Source organism: Eubalaena glacialis, chromosome 11, assembly GCF_028564815.1.
Source record: "Eubalaena glacialis isolate mEubGla1 chromosome 11, mEubGla1.1.hap2.+ XY, whole genome shotgun sequence".
In the NCBI taxonomy this organism is placed as follows: domain Eukaryota; kingdom Metazoa; phylum Chordata; class Mammalia; order Artiodactyla; family Balaenidae; genus Eubalaena; species Eubalaena glacialis.
In genome coordinates, this window is record NC_083726.1 from 4,511,334 (window position 1) to 4,524,288 (window position 12,955).

At 33.9% G+C, this 12,955-nt stretch overlaps 1 protein-coding gene across 2 annotated transcripts in view; it reads left to right on the plus strand.

Moving 5' to 3' along the window:
* SMC1B (structural maintenance of chromosomes 1B) overlaps positions 1-12,955 on the plus strand; it is a 91,918-nt gene that overhangs the window by 62,468 nt on the left and 16,495 nt on the right. For both annotated transcript variants that reach the window (XM_061205436.1, XM_061205437.1), the window contains exons 13-15: positions 5,365-5,502; positions 5,800-5,916; positions 7,323-7,429. In XM_061205436.1, the coding sequence (XP_061061419.1) occupies positions 5,365-5,502; positions 5,800-5,916; positions 7,323-7,429 (362 nt within the window). The remainder of the gene's footprint in view (positions 1-5,364; positions 5,503-5,799; positions 5,917-7,322; positions 7,430-12,955) is intronic.

Consider the following 12,955-nt stretch of genomic DNA (forward strand, 5'->3'; position numbering starts at 1 on the left):
GTTACTTAAATGCTTTTATGCTTCAATTTTCTCATCAATAATAATGGGGATAATAATAGTACCTATTTCATAGCATTGTTAAGAGGATTAAGTAGGTTAATGTAAACTTTACAAAACAGTAAGTGCTCAATAAATGTGAGATATTATTTAAAATAACTATGAAACACTAAAAACTGATCATATGCTTGTCCACAGTGGAAACTTCAATAGTTTTTTTTAAAGTAGAGATTTTTATAGGTCATCTTGATCATAATTTAATGAAATAGAAATAGTGACCAAAAAAATCTTTGTCTACATAGAAATTCAGAAATGTACTTGTAGATAGTTTGGGGATCAAACAAGTAATCAAGAAGAAAGTTACAAAATGTCTTGAAAATGGTGAATACAAAATCTTTGAGATACAGTAAAGCTACATCAAAAGGAAAATACCTTCATTATTAAAGAAGAAAGATGAAATATAAGGGACTTTATTACTTTAAAAAATTAGAACCACCACAAAATAAACAACAATAACGGAAATTTTTAAAGCTGCAATTAACTAAATAGAGAACTCCAAATAGAAAAGGGAAAAATGAATCTAAAGCTGGTTCTTTTGAAAGACTAATAAAATAGATAAACTCTTTGCAACTCTAATGAAGGGAAGAAAAGTTAGAAGTAATCATGTACAGATCAGGAATGAGAAAATTAAAATAATTTTAAGAGAATCTTACAAGCAAAAAATTATATAGTAAAAAAAATTGAAAATCTGTAAGGATGATTGATGTTCAGAAAAATATAAATTGCCAAGATCGACCAGAAAAAAAGTGGAACATTTGAAAAATGAGGCAGTGGCAGGCAGTGGTGTAGTTGGTTGGCCCAGTACCTATCCACAACCTTTTCCTTCCTTGCTTGCCTCTATTATAGAATCATAAAAAACTAAAACAACTTGATTTCCCAAGTTTCCTTGTAGCTAGTGGTGGCTCTGTGACAGTTTTGGAGATATAAATGGGAATGTTGGTATTATCTTTTGCATTTTCTTCTTCCTGACTGGAACGCATTCAAGAGGCCTGGAGATGCAGCAGCAGTTTTGCACCAAGAGATAGAAAGCTTGAGTATAAAAACCATTGTATTAAGAAGCTGAAAGTTAGATGCCATTGTTGAGGAGCTGCATCACTGTAGACTGCTTTTGTGTGAGAAAAAAAAACCAAAACACATTTTTTTAAGCCACTGTTAGTTGAATGATCTCTCATTGAAAAAAGACTCCAGGAATGTAAAATAGTGGCAGCAGCTATGGAAAACAGTGTGGTGGCCACTCAGGAAATTAAAAATAGAATTATCGTATGATACAGCAATTCTGCTTCTGGGTATATACCCCAAGGAATTGAAAGCAGGGTCTGGAATAATACTTGTACACCCATGTTTATAACAGCATTATTCACAATAGCCAAAAAGTAGAAGCAACCCAAGTGTTCATCAGCAGATGAATGGATAAACAAAATATGGTCTATACATATAATGGAATATTATTCAGCCTTAAAAAGGGAGGAAATTCTAACACATGCTACAAAATGGATGACTCTTGAAGATGTTATGCTATGTGAAGTAAGCGAGTCACAAAAAGACAAATACTGTATGATTCGACTACTTTTATGAGGTCCCTAGAGTAGTCTCATTCATAGAGACAGAAAAGTAGAATGATGGTTGCCAGGGCCTGGGGGGTTAGAATGGGGAGTTGTTTCATGGGTCTAGTTTTCAGTTTTGCAAGGTGAAAAGAGTTCTGGAAATTGGTTGCACAACAATGCAAATGTACTTAAACACTATTGAACTGTACACTTTAAAATGATAAAGATGGTAAATTTTATGTATATTTTGCCACAATTAAAAAAGAAAAAGACTGGGACCAGATGGGTTTATAGCTCAGTTCTAATATAATTCTAATGTTACATAAGCCATTCTAGATCATAGAAAAAGATGGAAACTTCTCAGTTTGTTTACTAAAGGTAGTATAACTTTTTTAAATATAAATTTATTATTTATTTATTTATTACTTTTGGCTGCGTTGGGTCTTCATTGCTGCACGCGGGCCTTCTCTAGTTGTGGCGAGCGGGGGCTACTCTTCGTTTCGTTGTGGTGCGTGGACTTCTCATTGCGGTGGCTTCTCTTGTTGTGGAACACGGACTCTAGGTGCGCGGGCTTCAGTAGCTGTGGCGCACGGGCTTAGTTGCTCCACGGCATATGGGATCTTCCCGAACCAGGGCTCGAACCTGTGTCCCCCGCACTGGCCCGCGGATTCTTAACCACTGCGCCACCAGGGAAGCCCCAGTATAACTTTAATATCACATATTATAAAGATACTACAAAAAATAAAACTAAAGACTGACTTCCTTTGTGAGTATAAATATGTAATTTCTAAATTAAATATTACTATAGAGAATTTAGCAATGTAGTAAAAGAAAAATACATCTGCTGAATAGAATTTCTTCTAAGAATACATGGGTATTTCAGTATTAAGTGATCAATCAACATAATCCATTACATTAACAAATTGAAGGCAGGAGAAAAATCATATGATCATACATAAAAAGGCATTTGATAAAGTTCAGCAGCTAGTCCTAATTAAAGTTCTAAGTACACGAGTAATTGGTGGAAATTACTTCAATAAAATAAAAAATAGCTCTTACCCAAAACTAACAGAAATAATTGCTTAAATGGTGAAACATAAAAACTGTTTTAGTTAAAATCAGGAAGTGGAGATATCGGCTATCACTGTTATTATTTAACATGATCTTGGAAGTTATATTAAATATAGTTAGTCACAAAATGAAATAATTTGTATAAATTTTTGAAAAGAAGAGAAAAACTGACTTTTTGCTGATAATAAGACTGTAGTTTAAAAACTACTAGATTTAATAAAATAATGGAAGGGCAACATAAATAAAACTGTGTAGTTTTTCTCTATACTATCAAAAAGCATCTAAAAAGGGAAAAATATTCTGCTCACAATAGGAAGAAATATAAGTATAAAGGCACAGTAACTATTAGAAAACTAAATCTTATTGAAGGACAAAACAATTGAAAGGAAAGACATACTATATTCTTGGGTTAGAAGTCCTCCAATTAATATAACTTGAATGCAAGTTCAATTAAAATATTACCAAGAGGGGGACTTCCCTGGTGGTGCAGTGGTTAAGAATCCGCCTGACAGTGCAGGGGACACGGGATCAATCCCTGGTCCGGGAAAATCCCACATGCTGCAGAGCAACTAAGCCGGTGAGCCACAACTACTGAGCCCACGTGCTGCAACTACTGAAGCCCATGCGCCTGAAGCCACAGCAATAAGAAGCCCACACACCACAACGAAGTGTAGCCCCTGCTTGCCGCAACTAGAGAAAGCCCGGGCACAGCAACGAAGACCCAACGCAGCCAAAAATCAATAAGTAAATAAATAAAATTAAAAAAAAAAAATACCAAGAGGACTTCCCTGGCCTGCCAATGTAGGGGACACGGGTTCGATCCCTGGTCCAGGAAGATCCATATGCCGCGGAGCAACTAAGCCCGTGCGCCACAACTACTGAGCCTGCGCTCTAGAGCCCGCGAGCCACAACTACTGAGCCCACGTGCCACAACTACTGAGCCTGCGCTCTAGAGCCCGTGCTCCGCAACAAGAGAAGCCACCGCAATGAGAAGCCTGCGCACCGCAACAAAGAGTAGCCCCCACTCGCGCAACTAGAGAAAAGCCCACGCAGCACCAAGGACAAAATGCAGTTAAAAAAAAAAAAAAAGATATATATATATATATATATATATATATATATATATATATATATGTATGTATAAAACCAAGAATTTTTTATTTGATAAAACGATTCTCTAATTCTTACAAATGAAGAATTTCCTGAGACTAGTCAAAAAATAGGTAACAGAAGAGAGTGTGGTAGAACTTGTGGTAGTATTCTGTATGTTACCAGCATACAGAATACTATGAAAAGCCATTGTAACCAAGCTGAGGTAGTATTGGCATAGGAATGGACAGATTAATGAAAAAGAATAAGGACTTCAAAAATATGGCCCAGTATATGTGATAATTTAATATACAACTAAAATGATGTTTTAGTTTGGTGGGAAAAGGTTAGATTATTTAGTAAATGGTATTGGCACATCTAGGGAAAGTAATTTTGTGCCCCATAATATGACATATAAAAATTAATTCCAGATAGATTGAAAACTTGAATTAAAAAATATTTTAAATGAGGATACATTTTTTTAAAAAGTTTAAAATGAAGACTATAGGTTCTGTAGTATCAAAGAACTCTATAAATTGACTTGAAAAAGACATGATAGAAACATCTGGGCAAAGGATAAGAGTAGTCAGTTCATAGAAGAAATCCATATGGCTAGTAAACATGAAAAAATGCTCAATATAGAATATAGTACTCAGGGGAACACAAATTAAATTAGTGTTACTTCAGATATATCAGTAAGACTTGGGAAAAATATATATGCTGGTAGGGTTGTAAAGAAACATACTCCCTCATAACATTATTTATAGAAATGTGAATTGTTGTAGCCTTTGGGAAAGCAGTTGGTACCAGCTTGTATAATAAAAACATGAATACTTTTGACCCATTAAGCTCACTCTGGGGAATCTATTGCATGGAAATAAAAACACCAATATTTAAGGGTATACATACAAGTATGTTATTGCAGCACTGTTTGTGGTGGCAAAAACCTGGAAACCAAGTGAATGCCCATCATTACAAGAAGAGTTAAATAATTTTGTTACAGTCACACTGTGGAATAATACACAGCCATTAAAAGACTGAATTTAGAGCTTGATCAGTTGACCTTTGTGGGTAACTGAATGAGAAAAGCAGGAGGCAGAAAAGCATGTTTAATGTGATTCTAAATTTGTAAAACAAGACTGAAAAAAACAACATATATAGGTATGTATACACATGTTTTCATATACGGACCTGGAGTAAAAATACAGAAGAACATACACTAGCGAGTTAATTTGGTTGAGTAATAGGGTGGGTGAAGGGAGAAGGAAATGGATGAGGCAAGACAAGGATGCACTAAAAACAAGGCAGCACGTATCATATGATCTCATTTATGCCATTTTTGTGCCTTGGGTGGAACATGCACTCCCCATTCCTCATTTTCATGCCTGTTTCCTGTTAGGAAGATAGTTTTTTGAGGATGTTGTATGGCATCTTGGTTACTCCAGATGACTTATGTACTTAATTGCCCAGTATCAGAAGAAGGGAAGGTGGAGTGTGGATGTGGTTATATGTAAAAAGCAGTGAATTATGATGTATGAAAGCACTGTGAAAAGTAAAAGTGTTGTCTGTTATAAAATATTTTTATATTTGCCTTCCTTTTCAGGATTTAATGAAGACACTTCGCAAGGAAGCAGATTTGAAACAAATACAGACTCTAGTACAAGGAACTCATACACGACTCAAATATTCACAAAGTGAACTAGAAATGATTAAAAAGAAGCACCTTGCTGCTTTTTACCAGGTAACATAGACTTACATAAAATTTGATGGAAATTAGAACCAGGACATAGAATTTCAGGAATTACATTTATAAAGCACCATGTAGTTTTTATACTCTTCCCCATGATTGAGGTATATTATAGTTCTTTAAGTTACTTTATTTTTATGGTTGTTAATGTTGTTATCCAGTTGTACCTGAATTTACCTTATCTCACAGATTCTCTTTTTATTCTGAAAGATACCTATCATGTTTTTGGCTTCACTATATAAAGCTAAAATGGCCATGTTAAAAAGACATTTTTTTCTCTTTTGTAATCAGGAACAATCTCAGCTACAAAGTGAACTACTAAATATTGAGTCTCAATGTACTATGTTGAGTGAAGGAATCAAAGAACGGCAACAAAGAATTGAGGAATTTCGAGGAAAGATACATAAGGTTATGAATGATATATTATTACTAAATGGCATGTGGAATATAGTTCTAGACCAGATACCAAATTTAGGGCTTCTTCAATATATGCTAAAGCAAAGTTTGATAAATGCTAAGTTCTATTGGTTTGCCAAATTAATTTCCTTGTGTTTTTTTGAGAACCACTATTGCTAATCTCAAGAGAAAATGACTAGTATACATGGTTATTCTCTTCAGCTCTCCAGCCTCTCCTTGTCCATTGTAAAATTTGCAGCCACTTTCTTTCTCTCACTGCCCTTAACACCAGGAAGGAAAGAACTTTGTCATTTGTGTCATCTTTTAAGGTTGTGTATTCACTCAGTAATTTTTTCTTGAACATTTATTATATGCCAGGCACAGTTGCTTGGCTCTGGGGCACCAAAGATATGATCATCTAGCCTCTGCTTATAAAGTGACAGACACTTTCTGGTTTAATTCATTCCGCTGTTGCTTATCTCTAATCCTTAAAAAGTTGTTTGTCACACCATCACTCAATAACTTTCACCCATTGCCTCTAGTTCTGCCTTTTACCACATGATTTGAAACTACACTTATGTTGCCCCTTAATTATCTCTTTTCCAGGTTAAATACCCCTAATTCCTTAGTTATTTACGTTTACTATGGATCTAAGACCAGTTCTGGTAACCAGCCTTTGGGTACTCTGTTATTTGTCAATGCCCAGAACAAAAAATAATGTAAAAATACTATCTGACCAGTTCAGAGTACGCTGGAACTCTGCGCACAGAACTATAACTTTCCATGGCTTGGATTATCTACTTATACAATTTATAGCTTACTGTTGTGTCAATCATATCACTTTCATATTTAATTTATATTAAACTGAAATCTGAAAGTTTTTTAACGTGTCCTGTTGTTAAAACAAGTCTCTCTTATCCCATAATAGTGCATAAATGCAGGGCTTTAAAAATATTAATGTTAAATGTTATTTTGTTGGATATGGCTCATTCTAGTTTTTCCAAGTGTTTTGAGTCTTAATTCTATGCTTCAGTCCTCTTGGTTTTACACTGCTTAAGACTCTAAAGTATTACTCAAATATAAAGAATATTTTATGTATTTATGTAGAATGTTATATTTTGGTGAATGAAATACTTCCGATTTTGTATTAAACACTTCATAGGGCCAAAACACTTAAAAGGCCAGCTATGCGCTTTCTTATTTAGTTTTCAGAATAAGAAATTTGAAAATAAGTAAGCGTAGTTTATGGAGTTAAAGAAAGAGAAAGCACTGACTTTTCAGAGTACAGTGATGCTTGTTGGGATTAGTCTTTGGCCTAATCCAGGAAAATCTTGGTGGGAAAAACGTAGATTTAAGCATTGTCTATGTATTTTCTTAAAATTAATTATTAAACCACTTGGTTTAAAATAATTTAAAAGGTTGAAGATGATATTTTTCAACACTTCTGTGAAGAAATTGGTGTAGAAAATATTCGTGAATTTGAGAACAAGCATGTTAAACAGCAACAAGAAATTGATCAAAAAAGGTATTTTTATTAAAAGATGTTGGTAAGCAGTTACTTATATATAAATGTAACTATTATTTCATAATTTAAAGGAATTTGCCTGAGGTAGTCTTTATTTCAGTTCGTCAAGAAATAGCTAGTAAACATTCCTATTTTAATAAAGAGATCTAATTCTTTTATTCCACAATTTTTTAAAGAGAGAAAGCACAAATATACAAAATAAGAGAATGGGGAAATAATTACACAGTGGTTATTAAAATTTACTTAGTTTTCTGTAAATATCCATATACGGATAAAATTGTATAGCCTTTCTATAAACAAACTACCAGGGAGACAATATATTAGGTGAAAATATCCCAATTATAGTGGAGCGGAAAAAGGTAAAATACTTAGTACTTAGAAATAAACTAAGATGTGAAAGCAATATATAAAGAAACCTTCAAACAAAACTGAGAATTATATACAGAAATGTGAATTAAAAGGAAAGGCAAACTAGTTCTTTCATAGGAAGGCTCAATGTTGTAAAGAAGTTGGTATTCCCTAATTTAATCTATAGTGTACTTTAAATATCATCTCGATACATGTATGGACAAGATTTTTTTTAACTGGATAGGTGATTCTAGAGTTCACATTCAGAACTAGTTAAGAAAAATATGAAAAAGGTAATGAGAAAGGACTAGAACTCCCAGATTTTAAAACATAGTATAAAGCTATCTTAATTAAATCTTGAGGTACTGGCTCACAAACAGAGTCCAGAAATATACTCAGATCTGTAAGGGAAATTTGATTTAAAATAAAGGTGCATTTCATCAGTGGAGAAAAGATATACTTTTCAGTAACTCAGTTGGAATACATTTGTTAGCATCCTGGGAAAAAACCTACTTGGATCCCTACATCATTCCTTAGACTCAGATTAATTCCAGCTGAATCAAATATTTTAATGTAAATAAAATGAAAGCATAAAAATATTACTAGAATAAGTCATAAGAAAATTTTTAAAAATAATCTCAGATTAGGGAAGATCTTTCAGTATGACAGACCCCAGAAGCCATAAAAGAAAAGATAGATAAACTGCAAATGTATAGAAATTTTTAAAAAATTTTTGCATGGCAAAAGCATCTTGAAGAAAATGAGAAGACAAATGACAGTAAGGGGGAAAATATACATACACATACATGTTTATATGTTCCTTTCCAATTAGTATGCCTTCTATTTTCTTGTCTTATTGCACTAGCAAGGCCCTCCAGTACAGTACTGAATAAAAGTGGTGAGAGTGGATGTCCTGCCTTATTCCCAGTCTTAGGGGCAAAGCATTAAGTCTTTAACGTTTAGGTATGATATTAACTTTAAGGTGCCCTTTAGCAGATTGAGGATGTTCCCTTCCATTTATAGTTTGCTGAAATTTTTTATCATGAATGAGTGTTGAATTTTGTCAAATACTTTTTCTGCTATCTTTTGGGATAATTGTATGGCTGGGTTTTATTTTTGGGGGATAGCTTATTAATATGGTAAATTACATTGATTGATTTTAGAATGTTAAACCAACTTAGCATACCTTGGGTGAAGCCCACTGGGTCATGTTGTAGTATCCTTTTCAAATATTTTTGGATTGATTTGCTAAAATTTTGTTAAGGATTTTTACATCTATATTCATGAGAGTATTGGTCTATAGTTTTCTTTTCTTGCAATGTCTTTGTCACATTTTTGTATCAGGTTAATGCCAGACTCATAAAATGAGTCAAGAATTATTCTCTCCTCTTTTCTCATGGAGAGTTTTTATATTATTTCTTTCCTAAAAGTTTGGTAAATTTTTCAAGTGAAGCCACTTGGGCTACCCACCTTTCTTTATGGGAAGATTTTTAAATTACAAATTCAGTTTCCTTATTAGATACAGGGCTATTCAGGATATCTTTTTTCTTGAGTGAGTTTTGGTAGTTTGTGTGTTGGAAGGAATATTTGTGTATTTCATGTGAGTTATCAAATTTATTAACAAAGTTATTAATATTCCCTTTTTATCCTTTTCAATTTCTGTAGGATCTGTACTGATGTGCCCTCTTTCATTCCTGATATTGCTGATTTGTCTTGTCTTTTTTCTTCTTGATGTCTAGCTAGAGGTCCTTTGGATCCTTGGATCCTTTCTAAGACCAGCTCTTGGCTTCATTGGTTTTCTCTGTGGTTTATCTGTTTCTATGTTGTTGATTTCTGTTCTTAACTACATTATTTCCTTCCTTCTACTTATTTTGGGTTTAATTTACTCTTCTTTTTCTTGCTTTTTAAGGTAGAAGCTTGCTTTATTTATTTTACACTTTTCTTCTTTTCATGTAAGCTGTTTATTTCCCTCTAAGTACTGCTTAAGCTGCATCCCACTGCTTCTGATATGTTTTATTTCATTTTCATTCCATTCAAGATATTTTCTAATATCCTTTGTGATTTCTTTCTGTGACCTATGGGGTGTTTAGAAGTGTTATTTAATTTAACACTTGGTGGAGGGAGGATTTAGATATATTTCTGGTACTGATTTTTATTTTAATTACATTGTGGTAAGGAATATATTTTGCATTATTTAAATCCTTTTAAATTGATTGAGACTTATTTGATAGCATGGCATGTATTGTATCTTAGTAAATGTTCCATGTACACTTGAAATGAATATGCATTGTGCTGTTGGGTGGAGTGTTTTCTGGGTGGCGCTTAGGTCAAGTTGATTGGTGTTGCTAGGTCTTCTGTGTACTTACTGATTCTCTGTCTAGTTGGTCTAGCATTTCCTAAGAGAGGAGTGTTGAAATTTCCAAGTACTTTTGGATCTCTCATTCTCTTCTTCCAGTTCTGTCAGTTTATACTTCATGTATTTTAAAGCCTTGTGATTAGGTGCATACATATTTGGGATCATTATGTCTTTTTGCTGAATTAATCCCTTTATCTTTATAAAATGCCCCTTTTTATCCCTGTCATATTCCTTGTTCTGAAGTCTGCTTGAACTCCAATATAGTTTCTTGCTAAAGAGTTCTGCCTATCAATCATAAAAATACAACTGGAACTCTGATTGAGATTGCATTGGATTTATAGATTTATTTGGGGAGATCATCTTCAAAATATTAAGTACTCTCATCTAAGAACATAGAATATCTCTTCATTTATTCTAATCATCTCTATCCTTTATTAAAATTGTAAAGTTTTTTTCCATAAAGATCTTGTGTGTTCTTAATTTCTAGATATTTTATAGTTTTATTCCTCTTACGACTAGTATCTATTTTTAAGATATTTTCCTAGTTGCCTTCTACTGGTTTAGAAAAATGGTATCAAATTTTAAATTATCTAACATCTGATAACTTTGCTAACCCCTCTTATTACTTATAGTAGCTTATCCATTATGTATCCCAGGTATTAAGTTTGAGGTGCCTGTGACATCCAATAGAAGGTGTAGTAGAGTAGACAGTTGAATATACAAGTTAGGAATTCATAGGAGAGGTCCAGGCTGGAAGTATAAATTTGGGGATTGTAGTATACAGATGGTACTTAAAGTCATGTGACTGGATAAGATCACCAAGGGAATGAATGTAGATAGAAGAGAGAAGAGATCCTAGGCTATGTAAGCAAGTTGAGGAGTTAAGAAGGAACTATTAAAGGAGCAGCCAGTGAGGGGAGAGGAAAGCCAAAGTGGTATTCTGGAGCCAAGTGAAGAAGTGTTCCACTCGTACACAGCCTGTGCGTCTTCCTCCTGCAGCAGAAATAAACCCCTGAAGGGTTTGTTCTTAACCACTCGTACAAGCAGCATGGTCAGTGGTTAAGAGCAGGGATTCTTTGGCCCTTGCCTGAGTGTGTCATGCCTGGCTCCACCACTTCCTAAGTGGGTAGCCTTGGGCAAGATACTTAACTCTCTGTGCCTTGGTCTCCCCAACTGTTAAATAAGGATAGTGGTATTACCACCTTCAGAGAGTCATATAACTTAAGTGAGTTAATTCATGTAAAAGCATTTATAACAGTGTCTGGCATATAGTGTCTCTCATTAAATATGTCTCTTTGTTTTTATCATTACTGTTGTTGCCTTTGTATTACTAGTATTTAGCACAGTATCTGATACAATTAGTGCTTTAAAATGTTTCTTAAATGAATGATTCTATTAGCAGGCTATGTGAGGGAGAGTGGGTGGAGAAAGTATGAGCTACAGTTGATACTGAAATTCTTTTTTTTTAGAGATACGGCTTTTTTATTGAGTTATAGTTGATGTACAATATTATATATTATAGGTATATAATATAGTGATTCATAATTTTTAAAGGTTATACTCCATTTGTAGTTTTTATAAAATATTGGCTATATTCCGTGTTATACAATATATCCTTGTAGCTTATCTTATACCTACTAATTTGCACCTCTCAGTCCCCTCCCCCTATATTGCTCCTCCCCCCTTTCCTCTCCCCACTGGTAACTACTAGTTTCTTCTCTATATCTATGAGTCTGCTTCTTTTTTGTTATATTCACTAGTTTGTTGTATTTTTTAGATTCCACATATAAGTGATATTATACAGTATTTGTCTATTTCACTTAGCATAATACCCTTCAAGTCCATCCATGTTATTGCAAATGGCAAAATTTTGTTCTGTTTTATGGCTGAGTAATATTCCATTGTATATATAAACCACATCTTCTTTATCCATTCATTTGTTGATGGACACTTCGTTTGCTTCCATATCTTGGCAATTGTAAATAATGCTGCTATGAACACTGGGGTGCGTGTATCTTTTCGAATTAGAGTTTTTGTTTTTTTCAGATATATACCCAGAAGTGGAATTGCTGGGTCATATGGTAGTTCTATTTTTAGTTTTTTTTTTTGAGAAATCTCCATATTATTTTCCACAGTGGCTACACCAATTTACATTCCCACCAACAGTGTACAAGGGTTCACTTTTCTCCACATCCTTGCCAACATTTGCTATTTGTGTTCTTTTTAATGATAGCCGTTCTGACAGGTGTGAGGTGATATCTCATTGTGGGTTTGATTTGCATTGCCCTGTTGATTAGCAGTGTTGCGCATCTTTTCATGTATTTGTTGGCCACCTGCATTTCCTCTTTGGAAAAATGTCTATTCAGATCTTCTGCCAATTTTTTAATCTGGTTGTTTGTTTGATGTTGAGTTGTATGAGCTGTTTGTATATTTTGGATATTAACCCCTTATCGGCCATAACATTTGCAAATATTTTCTCACATTCAGTAGGTTGTCTTTTCCTTTTGTCAGTGGTTTCCTTTGCTGTGCGAAAGTTTTCAAGTTTAATTAGGTCCCATTTGTTTATTTTTGCTTTTCTTTCCTTTGCTTTAGGAGACAGATCCAAAAAATATTGCTACAATTTATGTCAAAGAGTGTTCTGCCTATGTTTTTCTCTAGGAGTTTTATGGTTTCTGGTCTTACATTTAGGCCTTTAATCCATTTTGAGTTTATTTTTGTATATAGTGTTAGAGAATGTTCTAATTTCATTATTTTACATGTAGCTGTCCAGTTTTCCCAGCATCACTTGTTGAAGAGACTGTCTTTTTGATGCTGGAATTCTT